The sequence below is a fragment of the Ambystoma mexicanum genome, chromosome 2p, assembly GCF_040938575.1.
Source record: "Ambystoma mexicanum isolate Mex_15411 chromosome 2p, UKY_AmexF1_1, whole genome shotgun sequence".
NCBI classification, from domain to species: Eukaryota; Metazoa; Chordata; class Amphibia; order Caudata; family Ambystomatidae; genus Ambystoma; species Ambystoma mexicanum.
The window spans coordinates 595,457,615-595,484,769 of NC_090923.1; the positions used below are offsets into that span (position 1 = coordinate 595,457,615).

The window sequence follows — 27,155 nt, forward strand, 5'->3', positions numbered from 1 at the left end:
GGTCCCTCTACTCCGGCAGTCACAGGCCTCTGACGTGGAGACGTACGGTGTGAGCGCCCCATCCCTCCAAGTGAAGCCTCCGTGGTGACCGCCTACTGGTAAGATGGGCTCTGGAAACAGGAAGCCTCCCTCCTCCAGTTGGATGAGCACGTGCTGCAACGTGACCATCCTGAATTTTTGGGACTTGATGTACTTGTTGAACCGTCGTAGATTAAGAATGGGCCTCCAGCCCCCGGTCTTTTCTACTAAGAAGTATCTGGAGTAAACTCTGGAGCCCCGGAGCTGCTTTGAACTAGCTCTATCGCCCACTTTTTTAACATAGCACAAACCTCCAGCCGCAGCTGAGGAATGTGTTGTTCCTGCCAAGCCACCGGTGATATCCGTGGACACTTTTGCTGAAACTCCAAAGTGTGTCCTTGGGCGAGAGCATCCAGCGGCCATCGATCAGTGGAGATGTTTTCCTATGCGCTGATGAAGTTCACCAGCCGGCCTCCCACTGGGGTGCGGGGACCCCGACTTTCTGGCCGGTTCAATCTTGCTGGGAGGCCTGAGCGCTGCCTTGGGAGCCTTGGCGACAGCTGCCACCTCGGAAGGCCTTGAAATGACCCCTGTACAAATCCTGGGTCGAGGAACGGGAGGGTTGGCGGTACAAGGACGATCCTCTGCCAAAACCTTTCGATGATCTGCCAGACTTCCCTCCTGAGGAACAAAAGGACCGACAGTGCTGTTGCAGCATGCCCAAGGCACGATCCATCTCTGCGTCGGTCTTGATGGTCTGTAGCGATTCATCGCCAGCCTTTCCAAAGAGATTGTCCCCGTTGAACGGCATGTCCAGGATCCTCATCTGAACTTCCTGCCTAAAGTTGGTGGCCTTCAAGCAGCCACGACGACAGAGGCAAACCCCTGTTACCAATTTGGTGGAACCCAGTGTCCGCAATGTCCAGGGCCAGGGGGATGGTGTGGTCCGACGCCGCCTCGCCCTCCTGAACGATCTCCAGCTCCTCAACCAGTTTGTCCTCGGGGAGGAATTCCAGTAGTGGGGCCATTTTTTTTTCACAATACCCAGTCATACGTGGCCAGGATCGCTGAAGCATTAACTGCCTTGACCATCGTAGCCACCAAGTAGATGACCTTTCTACCCACGCCGTCCAACTTCTTACCCTCGCTGTTCGGGGGAACAGAGGCTGAGGATGACTTCTTCTGCGCAGCTGCCGAGACCACCGAGTCTGGTGATGGCTGTGGCCGCAGACTCTGGCGCCCGGTATTTCTTCTCCAGCTGGTCTCTTTTCACGGAGGAGGAGGCAGGGTTCTTCAGCAGCGCCAGGCCCTCATCCCAGACATCGTCCAGGAGGGGTAACGCCAGAATGGTCCTCCTTTTGGTCTCTGCGCCGATACAGGAACCCTTAATTTTTGGTCTCGTCTGGCGCCAGCTGGAAGATCTGACGCGCGGGGTGACCATGGAGTGGAATTAACCTCGGCGGGGGGGAGGGGCTGGTTGGTGGGGGCGGTACTCCCCTGTCATCCGTGTCGGTCATCTCTGTATCCGTCCCTGTAGCCCTAGAGGGAGGCTGAGGAGGAGTAGGCCTGCTGGGCCGAGCGCCTACGTCGGCACTGCCCTGGTCGTCCCGCTCGATGGGTTCACCGTTGTTCTCCACATCCTCTACGACCGTGTGAATGGAATCCATGTCCTAGTCGTCGGACGAAGAAATATCCTTTGCTTCCTGAGGAGGAGGGGTCAGGGGGAGTCGCCAGCGCTCAGGGCTGGCATCTTCTTCTCCGGTGTCTTCGCCACTGGTTTGGCTGAAACCTCCTGTTAGGGAGAATTCTCAGAAATCTGCTAATTCCTCTCTACCTTAGAGACCCCCAGCTCTTTTGCTCGACTCTAGGACTTTTTCATTTTTACCTGCAGAGAGTGAGACCCTTTCCACCCCCACTCTCACATGTATTTTAATGCGATTGTAACTCTGTTTCTTTTGGTTTTTGGAGTCCGACAAACTCCATAGGCATCATTTTACATTGTGACACACAGCACCTTCAATGGAGTGGCACAGGGAAGTCTTGCAGATTTCCCCAAGGTTTAAATACCTTCTCTTGGATAAACTACTGTTTCCAAGAGCAGTAAAGTGAAATTGACTTTACTAACATATGTAACTTCCTAGACCCAGCACACACCATCTTACCATAGGATGCTGGAGGGGTTACTTAGTATCCCCTTTGTCTAACTTCTCATGTACACATTTTTAGGTTACCCTTTCTATGATTAATGGCTGATGGCAGTGCTTTACTTTTTTCTACTGTGGTGTGTCTTTACCGCGAGTTGCGTTCGCAGCAGCAGTAAAGCACCCGTGGGTGGCATTTTTGTCGAAATGGCCCTGGTCGTCTTTTTTTCGCCATTTCTCTGTGGAAAGGTCCTTCTTGAGATTTACTCGGTTCACTTTGTCTTTGGCGGGATTCACGAGTGAAGCCCACCTCTGGCTGCAGGGTGTCTGGTGGGGGAAGGAAGTGAGCGAGGTGTCTGAAGCTCAATGTGCTTAATCTCCTAGGAGACAGGAATGCACTCTTAGGTGATTGGCCGGCTGGCTGTCTGGCTAGGAAAGCCAACCTGCTGGGTGACGGACAGCTTGGCTGGAATGTATGGGAGAAACCTGCATAAAACGCAAGGCTTTTTGGCTTGGAAGGCAGAGTTGAATACTATTAATACACAGTAATATATTAATGTCCACAGTGTCCTAGCTATTTAAGTAACTTGAGGGTGTAGGAAGTGTGTGTGCCATCCCCAATGGGTGTTTGCTGATTTAGAAACTAAGAGTGTGTCTTTTTGGAGGTATTTGTGTGTTGCTATTATATTGCTCCCTTCTGAAGGTGGCTTATTCAAATGACTGATAAATTAATAATTGTTTAACCAAGAAACCTTGAGTGTAAGTGTTTATTTGGATACTTGTCACTGTGAATCTTTGTATAAACTCCCTACAGCTCACATTGTCATCCTCTTGAGATAAGCCTGGCTGCTCAGTCGCACTACCAACCTGTGTAGTTCAGACTTCCACCAAAGGTTGTGTCCTATTGCCAGGAGGCTAAGGATGTTGTAGTGCACTCAAAGGGTACTACCCCAAATCTTTACCTAACCCCTGTGCCTGGGAGGAAGGGCCACTCAGGGCGTAACCAGGTCCCTGGACCGGGTCAGCCCCCCTTAATTTTCGAGAGGGCGGCCGCCACCAGCTCGATCGACAAGGACGATTTCTCCTGGGCCACCAAGGGCAGGTCGGTCACCTTGCTAGCTGCCTTGGCTTTCTCCACCTTCTACCTGAGCTTCCCGGCGGTAGCCAACTTCCTTTTCGAGGAGGAGCTTGAGCGTTGGCTTGCGATGGAAGTAGGAGATGTCAATCGCGCACTGCTCGTCGCGGGTCCCGCTTGCACAGCAACCCCGACGGAAACAGACACTATGTGCCTGGCCTTGTCTTGGACCCCCCACGGTTGGGGCGACCTCAAAGTACTTATGATCCGGCTCCTTGGACCAGCCTGTCCTGCGTAAGGCATGCCCCCGATTGCCGCCTGGAGTAAAGGCCTTAGCATTGAGCCACGCCGCCAATCTGCTGTGCTGATCCTTCATGGTGCGTTTGGTGAATCCCAGGCAAATCTCGCAATCCACCTCCTTGTGGTCCGGGTAGAAGCACGGAGTGTTTGTCCTCCACAAACATGTTCGTTAGGCCGCAGCTGTAGCAACGCTTGAAGAAAGAACCTCTGTGCTTCTTCCCCCTTCGACGTGTTGTGTAAGCCCGATGGCCTTCTTGAATCTTGGATGAAACTCGATGATTCTTGCCCTTGAGGGGTGATGAAAAGGCTGACAAACGGATCCCTGCTTGCCAGTCAAAGAAAAGAAAGAGCACACGGCTCTTATTTGACAAAAATCGAACTTTTAACCGAAAAAGCAAGAATAATCGTAGATGAGCTACAGAGAAAAACACAAGGACTCCCAACACTTGAAGGTGCGGTAAAAATCTGAAGATGGCTGCCAGAGGAGGGGTTTAGGGAGAATGCAGTCAATGTCTGGGGGCAGTATGACCCAGAGCTCAGTGGTTGGTGTGTAGCAGAAAGACAGTTTGTAAGCAAAAGTGAAACTGTTTTTTCGTTTACTGAGGATTCCTGACGGGGAATATTCATGAGCATGTGAATCCATGCCAGACCCCATGCTAAATACTGATTTAGACTAACCAACACACATAGGAATTATTCACTAGTAGTTGCTTGCGCTTAAAATTGCTACAGAAAATTACACCAACAGTTCTACCATATCACTTGTAGTGCCGGGCACTCACATTTGTTACAGAGAAATGATAGTTTCATTAATTTAGTAAAGTCACATCAGACAAAGTCTGTAGGAAGGAAAAGTACGGTTATTCAACACTTTAGCAGAAATTACTTGAATTGGTGAATTATACAACACCTCCATGCTCAGCTCCAAGACCCTTCCAAGTTATATGTATATCCTGAACTCTGCCAGATTCTACATTAAATAGGTCACACATTGAGATGCCACAGGAGGTTATCACCGTATCAAATACAATAATACAATAACAAACAAAGCAGAGAGCAGGCCTCAAAGTTTGTACTTGCCAATGGCTAGTGTTAATTGACTTGGGTGCGAGTAAAAAATAGAGTGATGTGCATATGTGGATAATTGAGGCGGCGAGTGACTATGCCTCACTAGTAGTTTATAACTTGAAATGTTTACCCTTGGCATAGAGCTTTTGCAAATTGAAGTCCATATTTCATGTGCAAAAACAGAAAATTCAGATTAAGACAATAACGGTTATCCATAATTCTCGCTATAGTTGGACATGCGGTCACAAGCCATGATAGCAAATTGGTTAAATGCCAAGCAGACCTAGTGAATACACTTTACAACTTTACCACAGAGTGGATGGCATGATATATACCCAGTCCAACCGCACAGGTATCCAATCTCTACCTTTTCCTGAAACACTATAGCAGTCTCCAGCCCAGGCAAGATATCCAGAAGGAGTCGGCAGGCAGCAGTATTCAAAGGAGGTTCTCGACTGGTCATTACATAGGCATTCACTAGCTGGAAGAACAATAAAGAAGTAGGTGGTTAGCCAATGGACAAGGCAAAAGCTTTTCATGCCGCTGACAAAAATCGAAAAGCAAAGTGACAAGAAAATGTAACAGAACTTTATTTGTATTTATTTGTATTTATTTATTTGTATTGCGCACCTTGCCCGGAGGCTTGCGGGCGCATGTTTAGTAGGCAGTTACAAGTTGCAGAGGAGAAGTTACAGGTTCCAGGAGAAGAGGTTAACAGTTACATAGGTAGTGATACAGTATAACATGAACGGTGAAAATGACAATGATACAGTATAACATAACGGGTGAAAATGACATAGATAATAACAACAAAGTAGCAGTACCCAAGGTTACAGTAGAAGGGTACGCGCTGTGAGCAGTTACAAATTTACAGGATGTCTTGTTCCCGTAACCAAAGTTTAGCTTTGGTTTTGAATACGTGGCAAAGCGGAATGTTCCTTAGTGCATTGGGGAGTGAGTTCCAGAGCTTGGCAGCAAGGACCGGAAAACTTGACCCTCCTGCCGAGCGTAATTTGAAGCTGGGGATGTCCAAAGTGTGCGCCTGGGCAGCTCTCAAGGGTCTGGTGGCTGTGTGATGCGAGAAACGTGATATTAAGTAGGCTGGAGCTGCATTGTTCTGTGCCTTGTGTGTGAGCACAAGTGATTTGAGTGATATGCGGTGCAAGATAGGTGACCACTGGATGTTGCGTCTGATAGTGGCTATATGATTCCGTCTAGGTATGTTGAATGCTGCCCTAATGGCGTTGTTTTGTGTGACCTGTAGTTTGTCCAGATTTCTTTGGCTCGTCCCAAGGTATAGGGCATTGCAATAGTCTATTTTGGATAAGATGAGGGTTCTCGCGAGGGTCAGACAATTGTCTGGAGTCAGGAATGGCCTGCAGGCTGTAATCAATTTGCAGGTGTAGGACGATGCAGAGACAACTGCATTGGTTTGTCGTGTGAGGGACAGGGTAGAATCAAGGTAGATTCCTAGAGTTTTGGTGACATTGGCCACTTTGATGTCAATCCCGTCAATAGTGAAGGAATTGTAGTTGGCGTCAAGTTTCGAGAGTTTAGTTTGGGAGCCCAGGATGATTAACTCTGTTTTTTCGTCGTTAAGGCAGAGCCCATGATTGGCCATCCAGGCCTGGATGACGGAGTAGACCGTATTAAGAGATTTTGAATCGGTTACAAAATCACCAGTGATAGGGATGAGTATCTGGGTGTCATCCGCATAATTAGTGTAGGAGACACCCAGATAATCAAGGATATCAAAGAGTGGTTTAGTAAACACATTGTAAAGGGTGGGAGATACACAGGATCCTTGTGGGACTCCACAGGGGACGTGGGAGGGGTCAGCCGCTGCTAGTGGAGAGAAGACCCTCATGGTTCTGTTGGCAAGGAATGAACTGATCCAAGAAGTGGCTGCTTCCGAGAAGTGGGCGGCGATTTTGAGATGATGACAGAGAATTTGGTGGTCAACCAGGTCGAAGGCAGCTGAGAGATCAAGGAGGAGCAGGAGTGCCAATTTGCCCTTGTCTTTCAGGTCCTCGATTTGGGTTTTCAGGTCCAGTAAAGCTGTCTCAGTGCCATGCCTGGGACGGAAACCAGATTGTCTCAGCCCTAGTAGATTGTTGCGTTCGAGATACTCCTGGATTTGGAGATAGGCTGCGCGGTCAAGGATTTTAAGCAGGAAAGGCACAGTGGTGATGGGCCTGTAGTTTGAAGGGTTGCTGGGGTCAAGATTGGCTTTTTTAATTAATGGTATGACCCAGGCATCCTTAAGGTTGTCAGGTACGGTGCTTGATTCAAAGGAGGCATTTATGAAGGAGGTAATAAATGGGGCGAGCTTGGGTGCGGCTTCCTTAATGATGACAGCGGGGCATGCATCACCTTGGCAATTGGAAGGTTTTAGTTTAGATATGATGATTTCTACTTCCTTGATGGAGAGGGGAGAGAAGCTGAATGGTTTGAAGTTGTGATTGAGTGCTTGTATTTTATAATTCAGGGTGGTGCTCGTTGAACTTGAGAGGTAGTTTTTTTTTGCTTTGATTTTAGTTTGGAGAGTGGTGATTTTGTCTAGTAAAGCATTTTGGATGTTTGTACACCAATCAGTGTCAGGGGTACACTTATTGAGAGGAGCGATAGGGGACTCCAGTTCCTTAAGTATCTTAAACAGTTCCTTAGTGTTAGAGCGGGCTTGGGTGATTCTTTTATTATAAGCTTCCTTTTTGGCAGCAAGGATGGCTTCTTTATAGGCCAGGGTGGCTAGCGTAAGATTATTTTTGTTGGCCAGGGAGGGGATACTTTTCCATGAGGCCTCTGCTTTTCTTTTTTCTTTGCGTAGGTCACGTAGTTGCGGAGTGAACCAAGAGTTCAAGTGGGTCCGTGGTTTTTGTTTACGCAGTTTGATAGGGGCGATAGTATTAAGGGCTTTTAGCATAACACGATTATAAGTGTCTACTAATGCTGTGGGGTCAGTGCAGGACTCTGAAGCTGCGTGCAATAATGGGAGGATGAGTGGTAAGAGTTTCTCAACAGTGATGTCTTTTTTATTCCGTGTGCGCGAGGGCGGTGCGAGGTTTTGTGTGTCCTCAGGAGGGCTAGTGTTAATAGAGAACGAAATAAGATGGTGGTCAGACCAAGCGCAGGGGGAAACAGTAATATCATTAAGGGCACAGTTCATGTCGGCAATCCAGTCAAGAGTACGACCTTTGATGTGGGTGGGCTCTGTGACATGTTGTGTGAAGCCGAAATCAGTCAGGACATTTGCAAGATCTGAGGCTTTGGTGTCATTCTTGTCCAAGTAACCCAGGTTGAAGTCACCCAGGATGATGATTTGGGAACTAGGCTTCGCACTGGATGCTAACAATGTTACTTTCATATACTTGAAGAATATGCCACAAATAGCAGTCAGGTGCATGTAAACATAGTGAAAATCCCTAAATGGACTACCAAACACATCTTAGGCTTCAGCAAAGAGAATTAGGATGAACATTGTTTGAATGTCAAATACTTAAAATGTCTAAAAGGATGTGCTACGAAAAGAATAATACTTGTAACAATGGGACACATTTTAAAGTGTTGTAACATGCCAAACTGCATTACCAGCTTCTTCACAGCATTACAAGGTAAGGGCTGGTGAGAGAGTGAAAGCGAGCAGCAAATAATCAGATACAATGCAATTCAGCAAGCATATTCAAAAGTACTTGGCAATACATGAGCTAAACGAGGTACCCTTTGGAGGTATCTTGAGGGGAGGCAGTTTTAAAAGGATTTGGAAGCAGATCAAAGGAAGTGTTCCCAGCACCAAGAAGAGACTATGAGCTTGGCAATAAAGAAGTGGATACAGCAAGGTGAAAGTCTGAATTCTTGACATTTATTTTTAGAAATGATACCAGACATTCAAACTAATTGGAGCATGGTTCCTGAGATGGTGTTTCTTTATTGAACTTATAACACAGATTCCATTTCAGAGGAGGTATTATGGTTTGGCTGTGGCAAAGAAGCCCAAAGGACCATCTGCTCTAAATTCAGAAAAAAAGTAACCAAATTACCAACACTGCTCCTTAGCCAAAACCCTATTTTAAGGGTTTGGGATTGGTGTACACTTGAAAGGTTACATTAGGAAAGAAAGAAGATGACATTTGCAGTACTCATTTGCACCTATGCCCAGAGTGTTTCTGCTCATGGAAAAACCAAGTTGACTGAACCGTAACCATAATGAGATTTGACTTGAAAAAAATTTACAATAGTCAATGTAGGTGTTACAACATGAAATCTAGAACATTCCTCAATTGTGGGTAACTCCCTTAAAATGACATGTTAAAATAAACTGGCGATATGAACTCAAAATATATGATGACTCTTTCAACCAGATGACATACTTCGATATTGCTAATGCGACATTGTTAGGCAAAGTTTGTATGCAGTACCCTTTGGGAACACTACAAACAACTAGGACTACAGGTGTAAGCAAACCAACCTTTGGTATAAGTCTGTACTGCACAGTTTTGGTAGCGTGTTGAGCGGCCAGGCGTATTTCAAGAGGGGACTGTGAGCAGTAGTGATGTTACACAGAGGTTCACAGGTACAATGGTTCAAATAAACTCTTACACTCAAGGTTTCTTGTGTAAATACTTATTAATTTATTTAACAGTCAGTTATAAAACATTCATTAGAAAGAGGCAATAATATAACACAAATATACTTCAATACTCTACATTCTGAATCAGACAAGACCCCCACACACAAGTGACGTTAGTAACAAGGGTGCTGAGGAACTTAATACCTTAATGTTGGCATTCAGAATACTTTAAAAGAGGGGTAAAAGGCATAGAATATTAGAACATGAAAAACCACAATTATTTGTAGACAGTGTAAGTACTTTTAGAGTTCACCAGAAGAGTTATTCAATTCAATAGGCTAGGCCAAAGTCAATGGGATAAAGTCTTGTATACTATAAAGCAATTCTGGTAAGCGGATGAAAAAGTCTCTGCACAAGTTCTCAGAAGTAGTTTGTAAAAAGAAGAATCATATGTTGGGTCACAAGCTGATTAGGCCTGAAATTTGCAAAAGGTGTATGCACTTTCACCCTGAGAGGTAAGTTCTCTCAGTCTTATTTTACAGTACCTTTGAATGAAGAAAAAGATGCAGCTGATGACTTCTGTTCCTGCAGGTCTCACTGTTCCTGGGCCTCAGTCGGGGGGGGGGGGACAAGAGGGAGGATGACGGGGGACTCCTGCACTGGTACGATCACAGCTCGCAACTGGCAAACTTCACTTTCAGTGGCCGTTTCGTTTTGCAGCTACCGCAACAGCAAAAATGCGGTTCCTGGCAATCGAGATGGACTGTCCTTGCTTCTGGGGTCCCACACTCAGCTGAGAGGGTGGTCAGGCTTGGTCGGTCCTACTTCGTGGGAGTCCAGAGTATCTTCCAAAAGCTTTAGGCCAGCTTACAAGCAACGCACACAATCTAGTGTCCCTCTCCCTGGCTCTTCGGTTTCCTGCAGCAACTCTGAGGAAATTCAACCAGCATCGAGATGGGTGTCCAGGTGGCTTACTTAGGAGTTGATTGGTCCCACCAACTCAAAGGGAGAAGTCGTCCTTGCAGGGGCTTCTCTGTCGATTCGAACTTGTCATATTGGCACTACAGCAGGGCTTCACCGGGCAAACCAACAGTCCAGGAGTTGCAGGAGGCGTCCTCTTCAAGCTCTTCTTCAGTTCCTTCGTCCAGTGGTCGACTCTACCTTTCAAGCCAAAAGACTTGCCTTTTATTCCGTTCTCTCCCATTAATTCCAGCATATCTGCCACTCACCCAGCAGGGTGGCTGTCCTTGCCGGACATTCAGCCGAACACCAGAGTGTGCATTTGGGTCTCCTAGGAGACTAAGCACAGGGAGTTTCGGGCACCTGCCACACTTCCTGCCTATCCCAGACACTCTGGAGCCAGAGGCTGGTTCCTTTACAGAAGCCTTCCAAAGGCGAAATTAATAAAGAGACCAAACCTGGTTTGGCACGCAGAGAAAAACTCAAAAAGGACCTTTCCACAAAGAAACGGCGAAAAAAGAAGACCGGGACCTGTTTTAACAAAGGAGGCTTCGGCGCCATCTTCAAAAATATGGCTTCCGTGATTTAAAGTTACCGAAGCTATTCCTCAGTTCGCGGTCAGGTTAAATCATGGTAGTTTGTTGTAAAACCACTGCCACCAGCCATTCTAGGAGGAAATGGTAGCATTTGACTTCAACATGAGTAACTAGACCCGGGGAAACCAGGTAACCCCTCCAGCACTCTATTGTAAAATAGGGTGTGCTGGGTCTAGGAATGTAAAACACTAGCAAAGTCAATTTCACTTTGCTTCCTCTGGGAAATAGTAGTTTATCCCAGAAAAGGTAGTTTAAACCTTTGGGAATCTATAAGACATCCCTGTGCCACTGCACTGAAGGTGCTGTGTGACAATTTGTAAAATATGATGCCTAGGGAGTTTTTTAGACTCCATAACCAAAAGAAACAAAGAGGTAAAACACTCATCAAAACACATGAGAGAGTGGGAAAAAGGGTCAAAAAAAAAAAAAAAGCAAACCCTCAAAATCCAGCGCAGTTGCTGAGGGAGTCTAAGGTAGAGGGAATTGGCACATTTCTGAGAATTATCCCTAACAGGCGTTAACATTTTAAGATGGATTTTCAGAACCAGTCTTAAGGGAGGGCTCTTGGAGACCACCCTATTAAATATACAAGACAATTAGGTCTAGCCAAACTCTATGAACGTAAAATAGCTGAGCAGTAAGGTTTAGACTTCAGGAATTGAGAGTTTGGTAAAATGGTTCAATGAGACGCTTACAGAGCGCTCAACACCAATAAGACCGAAGAGTAGAAAAAAATGTATTATATACTACGCCTGAATACATTCTATGCAATAAAAACAATAGGTAATTATTAATATCGCACAATTAGTATATGGGATACACTACCGCCGTAATCGTATTTCTGATGCTTGCATCTGCTTAGATTCACAGGCTTTGCATAGGCTGACATCTAGTGGAAGCTGCAGAGTATTACAGTTGTTTTCGAAATTCGAAAAAGGACGTCGACAGGGCGTGCCAGTGATACTATCCCTAGTGTGACGTCCACTGTACCCATGGTCCTTCATGCGTCAAGGTCCCTCAGATGGTTGTATTTCTGACATGAGGTAGCATGAAGTGAAGCGCGAGTACAGTTGTATCCAAGCAGATACGTATCAGACAAGCTCATAAGCATCCATGCGCCTTGTCTCTGAGGGGAGGAAGGGTGGGCGCATGTGAATCTAAGCAGATACAAGCATCACAAATACAAATTCGGTGAGTAATGTATCCCTTCTGAGGCTTGTGGCATCTGTTTAAATCACTTGCTGTGCATAGATTAGCAAGCAGTGTTAGGAGAAGGTGGTGGAATGTGAGACGGTCATGGGCGAACAGATGTCTTGGAACCACTTGTCCCCCGTGTATCTGTCTTGGAATGAGTGTCAATGCAGTAATGCTGAGTGAAAGTGTGTAAAGAGATCCATGTAGCTGCTTTGCAAATGAGGTTTAGAGGGACATTTGCAATGAAAGCCAGAGTGACTCCTGTGCTCCTTGTGGAGTGAGCGATAGGCGTGAAAGGCAGTGTCTTGTTTGATAAAGAATAGAACAGTTGAACACATCTGACTAGCCATCTGGAGATGGCATTCTCGGAAATGCAGTCTCCCTCTCTGCCTGGTGCTATGGAGACAAACAGTTGGTCTGTTTTTCTTAGCAGTCTGATCTTGTTCACATAGTAAAGGACCGCCCTCCTCACATCTAGTGAGATGAGTTTTACCTCAGCTGAGCTGGTGGGGTTCTGAAAGAAAGCCGGTAGCTCCATAGACTGGTTTACGTGAAACTTAAGAGATGAATTTAGGGGAGAACCTACGGCGAGTACATAAAACCAGCTTGTCCTTGTGTATGGTAAGAAAGGATCATGCATTGACAATGCTTGTATTTCACTAACTCTTCGTATGAAAGTAATATCCACTAAGAAGGCAGTCTTGTAAGTCATGTGTTTAAGACTCGACTTATGCATCGGCTCGAAAAGGGCTTAGCGAATACAACAGTGAGATCCCATCCTGGCGGCGGGTTTGAAATTGGAGGATGGAGTCTCTTTACTCCTTCCATAAATGCCTTGATGACGGGCAACTTCACCATGAGACCTTATTGTGGGAGGTGGTGTAGGCGGACAAGGCTGCCAGGTGGACCTTTAAAGAGTTGAAGACTAACCCTGAATCTAGCAAGTGGAGCAGATCATTTAGAATGTGGGATGGTGTACATTCTATGGGGTTAATTTGTTTAGACTGGCACCAAATTACAAATCTCCTCCACTTGTTGAAATAACAGTGCCTAGCATTAGGCTTTCATGCTTCCTTCAGGATATCCATAAACCTCTGTGGTAGGTTAAGATTTCCGAACTCTATGACTTCGGGAGCCATGCTGCCAAGTTCATTGAGTGAGGTTGAGGGGGCACTGTTGCTGAGTGAGCAGATTAGTCAGGCACGGAAGCTTGATGGGATCGCACATCGGCAGTTTGAGCAGATGTGGATATCAACGTTGTCTTGCCCACATAGGAGCAACTAGGATGAGTGTCACTTGTTCCTTGTGGATCATGTTCACCACCTTCTTCATGAGAAGTGTTGGGGGGGGGGGGGGAAAGTGCAAGCAAATTTACCTGACCAGTTCATCCATAGGGCGTTCCCCTTGGAGCCTGGCTGGGGGAACCTGGATGCAAAGTCTGGGCATTGACTGTTTTCACTTGTAGCGAACATGTCTATTGTGGGGGAACCCCATTGAGAGAAGAGGTGCTCTACAACCTCTGCGTGTAGTCGCCATTCGTGTTCCTCTGGTAGGGGATCTCTGCTCAGTGAGTCTGCCAGAGAGCTGAGTTCCCCTGGAACGTGCTGTGACAATAGGAATATTTTCCGTTTGAGTGCCCATCTCCAAATTTGTTGGCAAGCCTGGACAGAGAATGTGTGCCCCCCCCCCACCCGTTTGTTGATGTAAAACATCACTGTACTGCTGTCGGTCAGGACTTGCACTGATTGGTTTGCTAGGTGAAACTCTAACGCCTGAAGGGCCTTGAACAATGCCAGTAGTTCCAGCAGATTGATGTGGTTCTGTGCTGTTGCATGAGACCATATATCCTGAGCTTTGCGATGAAGGTAATGAGCCCCCCCCCACCCAGCCAGTGAGGCCTCCGTCGTGGCAATTGTTTGCACTTCCTTCCACAATCCGGGTTTCCCCTTCAACAGATTTTCTCTTGTCCACCAGCAAAGATTTTGTACTAGTGTTGGCGAAACGAACACTAGATTGTCCCTCTGACCGCTTGCCCGAGACCACTGTTTGCCAACCACTCCGGCATGGGTCGCGTGCGCAGGCGCGTGTTTGGTACCAGGTAAATGCAAGATGCCATCATGCCAGATGCCATCATGCCTAGCAAACTCATCGCTTTGCCTACGCTTATCTGTCAGCCAGCTTGATAATGTAGTATTTGCAGTAACATGTTTTGTACTCTTTCCTCCGACGGAAAGACCAACCCCTCTTGTGAGTTCATAACAGCTCCTAGGAACTGTTTGGTTGTGCTTGGCACTAGGCTAGATTTTTTTTCGATGAAGAAGCCCAATTGAAAGAGAAGATTGATAGTTCTTTGAATGTTTGGTCTGCAAATTAAGGGAGTCTCCCCTGTAATCAGCCAGTCGTCCAAGTAAGGGTACACTGAGATTGCCTCCCCTCAAGTACCTTCGTGAATACTCTCGGAGCAGATGCTATTCCGAAGGGCAGAACTTTGAATTGGTAGTGCTGGTTCCCCATCTTGAAACGCAAGAATCTTCTGTGCGCTGGGAACATTGAAATATGAAAATGGGCATCTTTCATATCCAGTGTTGCCATGAAATCCCCCCCCCTTTTTAGCGTGGGATTACCTCCTGTAGCGTAGTCATGCGTAACCTTTGTGGCTTGACATATTTGTTTGCAGGGCATAAATCTAATACTGGGCCCATTGTTAGATCTTTCTTTGGCACAAGGAAGTAGGTTGAATAAATACCCTTGTTTACCTGGTTGGCCGGGACGATTTCTATGGCATCCTTTTGGAGCAGCTTGGCGATTTCCTCGAGGAGGATGCGTTGGTCTTCTTTGGAGTGGGTTTTCTGGCGTGGGGGATGGTTCCAGGGTCGCTCGAGGAGCTCTATACAATATCCACCCGCTACGGTGGACAACACCCATCTGTCTGAGGTGATTCCCTCCCATGCTTGGGTGAAGTTGGAAATGTGCCCTCCTAGTGGAGAGGCATGGGAGGGCAACTGAAGCAGGCAGTCACTGTTTCGGAGGTGGGGTACCACCTCTAGAGGAGGAGCTCCTTCACCGACGGCGGGATCTACGCAGACGTCTGATAACTCTGAGAGGCCTGGCCTTGATTGTTCCCCGATTCCGATTGTAGTTTGAACCCCTCTGGGAATTTTGTCTGTGTGAGCGATGAAAATGACTGTTGCCCCTCTGGCCAGTGGGTTTGTTAGTCAGCTGGCCCAATGACTTCATTGCATCATACTCTTCTTTTGCAGTTCCCTCTGCAATGATTCTGCCAGCGGTGTCTGCGGCATCAAGATTACTCTTTAACAGACAGCTTGAAACTGTCCTGCCTTCTGAAGCCACAAGGGCCAATTGTGTCTTGAGGGGTTCAGGAGCTGATGAAAACAAAAGCTGAGACTGCATCCCGCTTATGGCAGTTGTAACCAGCTAAAAGGGTGGAGTTATTAGCTATTCTGGCCTGAAAGGCAGCGGAAAAAGCCACTTTACTCCCTATCATATACAAGCTTTTACTTCCTTGTCCATAGGTGCCACAGGAGGAGGCCAGAGGTGTACCAGCTCTCTTCCTCGTAGTTGTCACAACGAGAGAGTCAGGCTCGAGTTGTCCCCTGATGTATAGGGGGGTCTGATGGGGCAGGTCTGAAAAGCTTTTCTATGCAGGAGCTAACCGCCCGTGTCTGGTTAGATGTTTCCAGCGAGGGTTGTATTTTTCGCTGAACAGACCGCAGGAGGGGGATAAACTGAGTGACAGCCTTCTTTTCCCCGAAAAAGTCATCAACAAAATCCTTGTCCCGCTGAGTTTCCTACGTTGCTATCTGGAAAGGTTCAGCAGACTTGAAAAGCACGTCATTTAGTAGTGGCTGGTTATCAATGGGTGAGTCGTCACAGGAGAATCCTGATTGACGGGAGAATCCATGGCATACATGTCTGGATCAACCTCATCATCATCATCCCCATAGTAAGGGTCTGCTGCCTCTTGATATGCATAGAGGTCCTCATTGTCAGTGTCCTGGTCGTACAGGTCAATGAATGCAGGGTCTTGCACTAGGTTATCGGGGCAAGACCTTTTAGAAGGGGGTTCAGGGATGTGAGAACCAGAGGCTGCTGTTGTGGGAGGGGTGGACTGGAAACTGGTGAAATAATTAGGGTCTTTTTCATAAAGGTTTTCCATGAAGGTCATCCTCCTCATGACCCCATTAATATCCTCACATGACCATTGGGCAGAGCTAGGAACGGACATAGGGTTAATAGGAAGTCCCTGATCTTGTGGAGTGGACGGGACTCGAGATGAAGGCTGGGCCTTCTTTAGGGCTGAAGATAAGGAATCTTGCGCCTGTGGGTCCTTACCCCTTGTGAGGGTGCCTATCATCCTGGGAAGGCCTATCCTGCTGGGACCTATACCTATGAGGGGTCTGAGAAGACTTCTTCTTAGACTCCCTACCTTTAACTAGGCCCTCTGGAACATGCTTTTTGACCAAATGGGCTAGTCCCGCCTGTATAGGGTTTTTTAATGACTTTGACGAAGAACATCGAATTTCGGTGGCGGGCTAATCGGGAGTCTCGTCTGCCGACGTGCGACTCTCGGGAATGGTTTGGCTCACAACGTCTTTTTTGTCTTTCAACAGTCGGGGTCTTTCATGTGGCGATCTGGAGTGCCCAGAGGACAGTGAATCCACTGACCTTTCCCTAGACGTCGTGTGATGGCCTTTGTCCGACACACGTATCGGGTCTCGGCCGTGGGTTCTGTGCTTAGTGGACGGGGTCGTGAGCGCTTTTGCCGCCGGTTGTCGTCCCTGTAACAAGGCCGCCGCCTTGTCTGATGGGGCCAGGGGCCTGTGCTTTGGAAAACGGAGTATCCCTGTCGCCTTTGGATACCGCGGCATTGCTGTCATCACTGAAAGTCTCTTACACAACCATGGTGGCCTCGACCTGCATGGCGTGGTGGCCCAGTGTTTGGTTAAGCGGTCCTTCATTGTCTTGGGTTTAACCCCCTTAACTGCCATGGGTTTCACCCAGTGCCAAGGCCTTTTTTGGTGATTTCCGTATTTCGCCATTCAATCCCTTGTAACTTTGTTACAAGAGATATCTCAGCCAAATTTGGCCCTCTTTTTTCACACATGTAGGCGGTCGTAACGCCACCAAGGAATCCTAGTTTGCTGTAGGGGGGTGAGAGAAAATAACCAAAAAGGGAGAAAAGTTTGGTTTTTTTCAGAAAATGCACATAAAATGATGTACAAAGAAGCCTTTGGTGTTTTCCTTGTAAGAGCTAGGAACAAATGGTCTGCTGTCCTGAATTCCCCATTTTCAAGGCTTTCGAGAACAGGTTGAGTGGAAACCAACATTTTTGATATACTAACCAGCTGTTTTGTGACAGGTAGGCGATTTTGGCATTTTTTTCCAAGTTTATGGAGGGCTGATTTGCGCAGGTCAAGCAACAAATATGTAGGGAAAAAATTCCATAGTTTGGGGGAAATTCCGGGAAAATGACAAAAAAAAACAAAACACAGTTTGACATTTCACTCTAGCCACCCACCGAAACATGCTGCCAACACCACATGTCCTACCTTACTGCGTTCCCACAGGTGTCCCGACGAAAACGGTACCTCACATGTGTGGTGCACCTACCTGGGCGCAAAGGGAAAAGCCTAAAACACTGTTAACTCCCCCACCCCATCCCCCACCCCTCCCACCCCCCCACCCTCCCCCCAACCCCACCCCCACCCCCACCCCACGTCTTTCGGCAGAGCAGATTTTCAGGAAGTTTGCTCATGTGGACAACCTAGAGATTTGGGCCTAGGGTGTCGAAACCACCAAGGAAAACAGGGAACCCCATGAGTCCACAGAGGGATGACTTGCGCGAATTGGCCCAGCATGTATTACCCACAACCCCCGACAGAGTCTGAAATTTGGGGGGGACAAAAAGAAAAACACAAATTTCCCTTTGTCAGGGATTGTGGGTAATCAATTCAGGGGCGATTCCGGTAACCCCAAGTCTTTCGGCAGAGCAGATTTCTTTTTGTTGTTGCCCCTTCCCTAGGGGCAGGCAAACCGTACTGCCCCAGGTTTGGGGAGGGAACGGGCTCTGCCAATATTGATTTATTTATTTGGATTTGTAGAGCACGCTACAGCCCAAAGGCATCCAGGCGCTATATCAAAGCTTAAGAGGGCTTGATTAAGGGTTACAAAGAAGCCACCAAGTGAAAACTTGTTTACATTGCAGAATCAGAGGTTACATATCACAAAGTCCAGGATTGTACAGTCAAACAAAGGTTTGTTTTGATGGCCTTTCCAAATGCTGAGTGGGATTCAATAATCCTGATGTGGGGTGGAAGGGATTTCCCGAGTGTGGGGGCCACTAGAAAAGCTGGAGCAGCCAGCACAGGCTTTGCGTGTTCTAGGAACAGATAACAGGTTGGAATAGGGAGATCTGGATGGTTTATGGGTGGTGTGGGGCAAAGTCATGGAGACAATTGCGAGTCAGTGCGAGGGCTTTAAAGTTGATCCTTTCCTTAACTGGCAGCCAATGGACATGTCTTCTAAGATCTGCGATATGTTCTCTACGCGAAAGGCCAGTGGCGGCCCCGAGTGTTGTTTTGAACAATTTGAAGCTTGGCCACGTTCTTGGAAGTGCCTATGAAAAGAGCATTACAGCAATCAAGCCTAGAGCCAATAATGCCCCTGGCGACGGTAAGACAATTCTGTTGGGACACAAAGGGTCTTACTGAGTTGATAAGTTTAGAATGGTAGGCAGACGTGGAAGCTATGGCATTAACCTGCCTGTTCATGGTCAAGTCCGGTTCAAGGTAGATACCTAGAGTTTTGATGGATGGGGACAAGGTGATGGGGTTATTATCAATGGTAAAGGAAGAGTATTGGTTGTCCAACTTGCTCAGGATGGAGGGTGAGCCAACCAGCAGGAGCTCGGTTTTCTCACTGTTGAGTCATAACCAATTTTCTGCCATCCATGATTGGATTGTGGTGTATATGGAGTTCAGTGTGTTCTGGTCGGACAAGTAATCACCCGAGAGGGCGATGAGTACCTGGGTGTCATCTGCATAGTTCGTATATGAGATGCCCACAGAGTCCAAGATTTTAAACAGTGGCCTTGTTGTAGAGGGTGGGAGCCATGCATGAGCCTTGCGGGACCCCAAGTATATGGGATGGTGTACAATAGTCGGTAAGAAAAGCTATCAGTAATTGATAATAAATCAATGGCAATAAGCTGAATGGCAAACTCAGCGAAATAGCGTCCGTCTACGATGGGGGAAAAAAACTATCTGAGGAACCTCGACGTGTGAAAGACCATGGGTACAGTGGACCACACACTAGGGATAGTATTACTGGCACGCCCTGTCGAGGTCCCTTTTTGAATTTCAACTGCAATACTCTGCAGCTTCCACTAGATGTAGGCCTATACACAGCATGTGATCTAAGCAGATTCCACAAGCCTCAGAAACATAGCTACATTTACCACAGGGGTTCTCACTAGAGAACACCAATACTGTACTTTTTAAAACAGTCAAGATGATTGAATTTAGAACATAAGCAAACTACCTGTGTAAGTGGTTTCAACCCAGCACTCCACCTAAGTCAATGCCTAGCGTGGGATGCCCAATGGAAACCCTTATTATATATTTTTATGTCAAAAGTTTTTATTTCTGGATGATGTACCCTTATATCACGCCCCTCTCTTTGAATCCTCCCGGTCTCACTGAACCAAGAAGGTTGTTTTGCAAAGTTAAAGGATTTATTTGATGAATTGAACAATATATCTCACTTTTATGAAGAATATCTAAATATCACACTTATTAATATTTATACAATGGTCAGCAATGGGTAACATGACAATCATCAACAATCTCTTTAATCAATAGGAGTATGAATGCAAGAACAATGCAGCAGAGAAACTTTATGTGGGTTCAATGAAATGCAATGATATGAATTGATGCAGCACAGAAATTAAACTTGATATGAATTCAATCAAAGACAATATAATCACTCTTTCCCCCTAATACTACTCAATCCCCCCCTAATATGCAAGATGAAGAGACGGAATGAGGCACACAGGTTTCAGGAATGTACAATCAATAAATGAAAGTTCAATCCCAATTCCCCCAACAAGCTTAGAGAACAGGAATGATTTTAAAACAGGTCAATTGCTTTTGGTTTGAAATTAATGGGAAAAATGCTACAAATGATTTTAATTCGCTAAATTGGATTCAGAACTAATGAGAGCCGCTTTGGATAGGTTCAGGTGCACACTAGCAATGATGTTTGAATGACTGGCAGATAGGAAACTAAATTCAGAGGTTGAATGCAAGGAATAGCTGTTTTTTACATGTGGTGAAATTGAGCCAAATGCGAAATCGCGGCAAACGCAGAAGAGAGTTCGGAAAAACTATAGGGAGTAGGAGTGTGGTTGAAAGCTGAGGATGTTAGCTTCAATTTGACACTTAAATCTTGTTCCTAGCATGTACGGTTCAAAAGTTAGAGGTTTTAGTAAAGGTCGATTTTTCTCAAAAAGAGTCAAGTGTTACAAATGAAAGATGCGCTTTGAAGATTAGGAACAAAGATTTCTTAACACTAGGGAGTCTATGGAGCCACAAGCTACACAACAGCACAGCCACCGATCCAGAGGCGCCTCCGGATGGTTTCTATCTGCCTGAGACATTTGCCTTTCTCCAGCAAATATATATTAGCGCAAAGATGATTATCACTACAATTATCACAGGATTATATGGATGAGAGAAGGATTCAGGATGGACACGAGATTCTACAATGCAGTTCTGGATATGTTGGAATGGGTTGGATAGGATAACTTTAAACTAAGATTTGCTATGGACAGTTCTATGCTAAATACTCACAACTATGGTTTGGAATGGAATAGGCCCGTCAAGATCTGGTCAAAGGTTTGGACTGGAATTCACTCGCCACCGGTCAGGATTCAGGGCACCTGGACTCTGCGCAGCCTCTTGGACTGGATCTGACGGGTTGGTTCTGGGTTACAGCTCTGCTCTACTGGTTGGATCTCTGGGTTCTAGCAAGGGTTCTTGACCAGAAGCAGCAAAACAGCACAGCCAAGCTGTTGGATTTGATGTACCCCTTGGAAGTTAGGAGTTTAAATCAGGTTGCAAGATTTTAAAGACCAGCTGAGAAGGGTTCAGCTTTTTGGATTGGGTCTTTTGCTTCAGGGTTCTGGATATGGGTTCTGGAGCCTGGATATGGGTTCTTCCTGCAGAGTGCTTCGCCAGTGGATCAGTTGATGGGTGAATATATGTGTGTCTCTGTGCCCTCAACAGTCCCTATTTATGTATTTTCAAAGGGGGTGGGGGAGGCTGATTATACTATGCCCAACCCTCTAAGAATCTGACGGGTCAGAGAATTCCCTCTCCTCTGATTTGAGAAGGAACAGAGTGTCATAATGTATCACGAGTAACACTGCGTTTATGGTCCAGAGAAGAATCCTCCCCTTTGTTTCTACCCAGAAAATCTATCTATATTTCAATTTCCTAAGAGTTTCGGTTCACAAATGACCGTTTTTCACGCTTTTGGTTGGTTTCTCAGGGTTAAATCTGTACAAATGTTTCCACATACATGTACATACCATCTGAGCATATTCCTGCACATTTTCATATTTTTCCCATTATCACAACTGCTACAATGTCCACATTTTGATAGTTCAGTCTCTGAACATCGCACAAATTCCAGAGTAGTTTCTACTTGTGAGCAATATTTGCATTTTAATAACCTCTAAATTCCATATTTTTGCCAGTTCGGTACAATCTTTTATAAGTCTTTTCCTCAAATATTTTCTGTGCTTTCTGAATCAACAAAACTGCTCGTCTCCACCTCCAAGGTCTTGGCTGGGCCAGAGAGTCACATGAGCTTGTCTTCCTGGGCAGTTGGTTTCAGTTCACACCCGAATTAGCATTTCCATTCAGTTTAAGGGAGTCCTTTGTCTCCACTCAGAACAGCAGAGCAAGTCCCCTCCTCCCCTCATTAGCATTCAAATGAGATTTCCTGTGTTTTTGGTGGGAAGGGGAAGGGTGGTGTGTTCCTCAGTGGGGGAAACCTCTTTGAAGTTTAGCTGAATCAGGTTACCTTACAGTAAATTGTGACATTGTTCTTTGTGGAAATTAAAATTACAAATTTTAAAACAAGCAAACATATCTTCAATTCCAGTCTTTTTCAACATAGAAATTAAATAGGGGCAACCTATATTGAAATTGATGGCAAGTCTCTTCTTTTCTATTCTTAGATTTTAAGTACAACTTTAAAAATGACAGGTTAAGAAATCGTCATCCTCCGATACAGGTGAGTAACAGTACTGCGCCCATTTTTGACATATTTCTTTCAAGCAAGCATCTTTAAATGTGGATTTTCTTCTGATAAAATGTGTTTCTGCTGACATTGTGTTCAGGAGAATTCTTTATATTCAGTGATGTTTCACACCCAACAAGGAAGTTGGATCTCTTGTGATGTTTCAGAACCATGATTTTTGCACTTTCCACAGTCAAGGAAAAACAGATTTTTAAAACGGCTGTTAATGTTAAAAGACATTTGTACCGCGCACTATCACCACCGTAGTGGTCCCTTGGCGCTCTGGCGGCTCTGAAAGAGGAGGGGAGGATGGGTTAGTGGGAGGAAGCAGGAAAAGTGCAAGAGAGCAGTGATGTGCTGTTGCCGGCCTCAGCCCGGTGGGTCCGTTGGCTGGGCCTGGGGTGTTTGCGGCCGGTAGTCGTCGTGTACTGTTGTGCAAGGCTATGTGTGTTTTTGTTTTGTTGTTGCCATGTAGTGAGGTTTGTGCGGTTTGTTGTGCTGTAGGTTTTAGTTGTGTTTCGTTTGGAGTTTGAGAGGTGTATGCAGAAAAGGGAAATTATTAGTAGGGTTGGTTAGTTTGCGTCTCTATCCTGAATTGGAGCGCTCGGCTTGCGTAGTCTCCCCTATTGCGGCTCTGTCCTGATCTGGGTCTGACTGGTATGCAGGTTCCATACTCCTCTAGCCCCCGCCTCTAATATGCTCTCTGATAGTTCCACTTATCCTCCATTTAGACTCTAGTGGGCTTGCCAATGACAACCTCTCAGGTAGTGGGGGAGATTGCCAGTGTCTCGGTAATTCCACACCAATGTGGTACATGGCGGTAATTAAATTAAGGGTGGGCGAAGTTGTTGGTGGGGTTGTCTGTGTTAGTTGACTCAGTCTCTATGCGTGCCGCCTGTGTTCCTGTCTATCCGATGTCACCCGTCCAGCTACCGTGGGCTTTGCTCTCCCCGGTCAGGGGTGTCCGTGTCTTTTCGGTTTAGTTGTCCTTTTTACCAGTTTAGTTTTCCAGGTTTAGTCTGTGGTGTTGTAGAGCCAGGTTTTTAGTGATTTCCTGAATTTTAGGGGATCTTCAGTGTTTCTTATTTCCTTTGGGAAGGTGTTCCAGGTTTTTGCGGCTAAGTGGTGGAAGGAGGTGCCTCCAAGTTTTTTCTTGAGGTTTGGTTCGAGTTGCAGGCGGATTTCGTTGCTCGATCGGAGGGTTCGCGTTGGTTTGTAGACTGTTATTTTCTTTTGTAGGAATTCTGCTCCTTGTCCGCTGATTGCCCTGTGCGTTATGCACATTGTTTTGAAGGTGATGTGATGTTTGATTGGGAGCCAGTGTAGGGTTTTTAGGGCTGGAGTGATGCGATGTCTTCTGGATAGTTTGAGGAGTAGTCTTGCTGCTGCATTTTGGATCCGTTGTAGTTTCTTCAGGAGGTATTCAGGTATTCCGAGGTAGAGACAGTTTGCATAGTCTACTTTAGAAATGATTAGGGCGGCGATAGTGAGTGTTTTGTGCGCGAAGGAGAGGAAAGGTAGAATTCTTCTTGCCGTTCGAAGGAGGAAAAAGCATTTCTTCACTGTTGCGTTTATTTGTGGCTACAGGGTTAGGTTGTTGTCCATTAGGACTCCCAGAATTTTTACTACTTTCGATGGTGTTGGTGCGTTTCCCATTTCCGTAGGCCACGGGATGGTGGTTTCGTTCTCTTGGTCTTTGGATACGATCATGATTTCTGTCTTTCCTGGGTTGATTTTCAGGTTGTTGGCATCCATCCAGTCGAAGATTTCTTTTAGAAAGTCGGTAAGGGTTGAATGGTCGGCATCGGTGTCTTTGATTTTGTAGATGATCTGAGTGTCATCTGCGTAGTTGTAACATGTGATGTTGTATTTTTTGAAGATTCTGGTGACCGGAGACTGGTAGATGTGGAAATATAGTGGAGATAGTGATGATCCTTGTGGTACTCCACAATCGTTAACTCGTGGAGTGGATTTGAAAGGTTTGATCCAAACGGTTTCTGTCCTGTCTGCTAGGAATGATTTGGTCCAGCGTGTCTGTAATGCACTACGTTTTCTAGTCTTTTGGTCAGGGTGTTGTGGTTAACTGTGTCGAAGGCTGCGGAGAGGTCGAGCAGAATAAGGGCTGAAGTAGTGTTAGAGTCTGCGTTAGTTTTGAGGTCGTCCCAGATGGATAGTAGTGCCGTTTCCGTTCCTCTCGCTGGTCTGAAACCGATTTGAGCTTGGTCCAGCAGGTGGTGTTTTTCTACGTGATCTTGGGTTAGATTATATACGTAAGCTTCTAGGAGTTTCGCTGGGTAGGGGATGTTAGAGATCGACCTGTAGTTGGAAAGGTCATCTGCGTCACCACTTGTGTTTTTTAAGAATGGCTTGATGTATGCTGATTTGAAGATCTTCGGTACAGTCCCTGTTGATAGTGATAGATTAAGAAGGTTTCTGTAGTGTTCAGCTGGCGATCCTTGCGCAAGGATTGATTTGTAGATGTCTGGGGGACATGGGTCCATGGGTGATCCCGCTTTCTTGCTTCGTTTAACCAGCATTGCGAATGCCTCTGCTGATATTTCAGGAATGCTTCGGAGTTTGTGTTGCGGTTCCGAGTTGGGTTCGTTGGGTTGTATGTTGTGGTCGGTTGGTCGCTTTTGTATGGTTTGTATGGTAAGTGATCTGCCAGGTCGTTGCATAGTTTTTCTGAGGGGGTGGGGTGTTATCACAGCCTGGTGGGTTTCTCATTTCCCCAATGATGCTAAACATTTCTTTTTGTGTGTTGGTGGCATTGTTGATTCTGTCATCATAATGTCTTTTCTTTGCCTTTTGAATTTCATTCTTGTATGCACGGATTTGTTTCTGGTACAGTGTTTTTTTCCCTGGGTTGTATTCTTTCCTCCATTCCAATTCCATCTTTCTGTTTTCCTTTTTCATGTCGTTTAATAGTGGGGTGAACCATTTTGCCATTGCTCTTTTTTTTGATGGGTGAACCATTTTGCCATTGCTCTTTTTTTTGATGGGGTGAACGTTTTTTCCGGGGCGATCTCGTCTATTGTATCTGCGATCCATTTGTGCAGTATCTCTGCTTTGCCGTCTAGGTCAGCTAGCTCCAGTTCTGTAGTTGAGGGTTTCGTTAATTCCAGTTGTTCGAATAGGTTGCTTTTTTTTACGCGTTTCCAGTTTCTTTTGGTGGTGGTTGTGAGTTTCGGGTGTTGGATGTAGGTTCGGGTAGGCAGAGTGATCACGAATGGGATGATGAGATGGTCGCTCCATAGTATTTGAATTGGAGGTGCCATGGTGATGAGTTTTTCTTTGGCGAAAATTGCGTCTAGGGTGTGACCTGTCGAGTGCGTAGCTCCTTTGACTAGTTGTCGTAGTTTCATGGTGCCGAGTTGCTCAATTAGTGAGTTTTGGGAGTTGGCGTGGCTGTCTTCAAACCAGATGTTGAAGTCTCCCAGGATGATTAGGTGTTCGTGGTTGATGGCTAAGTTGGTGATGGCTTCTATGAAGTTATCGACGAATGTTGCATCATATGTTGGTGGTCTGTATACCAGGATGAATGTGATGTTGGTTTTTGGACTCGCCGTTAGGTGTATTACCATGGTTTCGCAGTTGAGGATGTTGAGCGGTTCGTCAGTTTTTATTTTCAGGTGTTCATTGAATGCTATAGCGATGCCGCCTCCTTTTTTGTTTTTTCTGTTTATTTGTAGGCATTTGAAGTCTGTTGGAAGGCAGCTTTGGAGTGTAATTTTGTAGTTGGTGTCCAGCCATGTTTCTGTGATGAACAGGATGTCAATGCCGTTGTCGTCGAGTAGGTCGAAGATCTCTGTTGAGTGTTTTGACATGGATCTTGCGTTTATTAGCTTGCAGTGGAGTTTGGAGGTGTTAGGTTTGGGTTTTGTCGGGGTCGTCTTCCGCCCGGTGTTGAGGTTTCCTTCTTGGTCGGCCACTTATAGGGATGGGGGGTTTGGGGTATCTGCGTCTTCGAAGAGTTCTTCTAGGTTTTGTCTTGGGTTTTTTGCGTTTTCATCGAGTTCGTCTTCCGGGGGTTGTGGTCGTTGATTGGAAGTTCCTCTTGCTTTGGTGATGTAGGGTGTTATTGGGTCGCTCGTCTGTATGTTGTTTGTTTTGGTCATCCTTCTTCTACTTGCTTGTGTTAGGTTGATTGATGTTGCTGCTTCCGATGTTGGGTTGGATTGCTGTGGTGGCCAGTTGTCTGCGAGGTATGGAGTTAGGTAGAGGGATTTTTCTCTTCTCTCAGGGTTCCTTCGGTTTGGGTTCCTGTCTGTGGCGGTCCAGTCTATGGTTGTTCTAGGTTGCTGTACTGGCGTGTTTGTTCTTTCGTCTCTTCGTCTTTTCCTCGGAATTGGTCGTTTCCGCAGAATTGTAGGATTGAGAATTGTGTAGTCTTTGTTTGGTTACGTCTAGTTGGTCCTGCTTTGGAAAAGTTGTCTTGTGGTGTAGTGGCTGGTGAGGGGGTGTCTGCTATTAGTTTGGCTCCGTCTATGGGTGGTATTCTGGTTGGGGTTGACCGCTCGTTCAGTCGCTGTCCTAGGAGGGGAAGGGGATGGTAAGGGTTTTTAAGCTGGGTGTTATCGGTGGCTCTCTTTACCCGTTTGTCTCCCTAAGCGACCTATCAATGCAGTTTGGGGTCACACAATGCACTTTGGACACTGGGCCCTGCTAAGTTTGAGGCACCTGTATAGTGGGAGATAGGCCTAACAATGCAGTTTGGGATCAAACCTAGTGCAATTTGGGCACAGGGCCCAGCTATCAATGTAGTTTGGGATTACACAATGCAATTTGGGCACGGAGGCCCTGCTAAGTTTGAGACACCTGTACAGTGGGAGAGAGGCCCAACAATGTAATTTGGAGGTCACGCAATGCAGTTTGGGCACGGAGGCCCGTCTAAGTTTGAGACACCTGTA

At 46.2% G+C, this 27,155-nt stretch overlaps 1 protein-coding gene across 3 annotated transcripts in view; it reads right to left on the reverse strand.

Annotated features, from left to right (window-relative positions):
- The window catches only part of DCAF1 (DDB1 and CUL4 associated factor 1), a 1,932,496-nt gene that overhangs the window by 1,761,432 nt on the left and 143,909 nt on the right, over positions 1 to 27,155 (reverse strand). For all 3 annotated transcript variants that reach the window (XM_069644104.1, XM_069644105.1, XM_069644103.1), the window contains exon 5: positions 4,970 to 5,083. In XM_069644104.1, the coding sequence (XP_069500205.1) occupies positions 4,970 to 5,083 (114 nt within the window). The remainder of the gene's footprint in view (positions 1 to 4,969; positions 5,084 to 27,155) is intronic.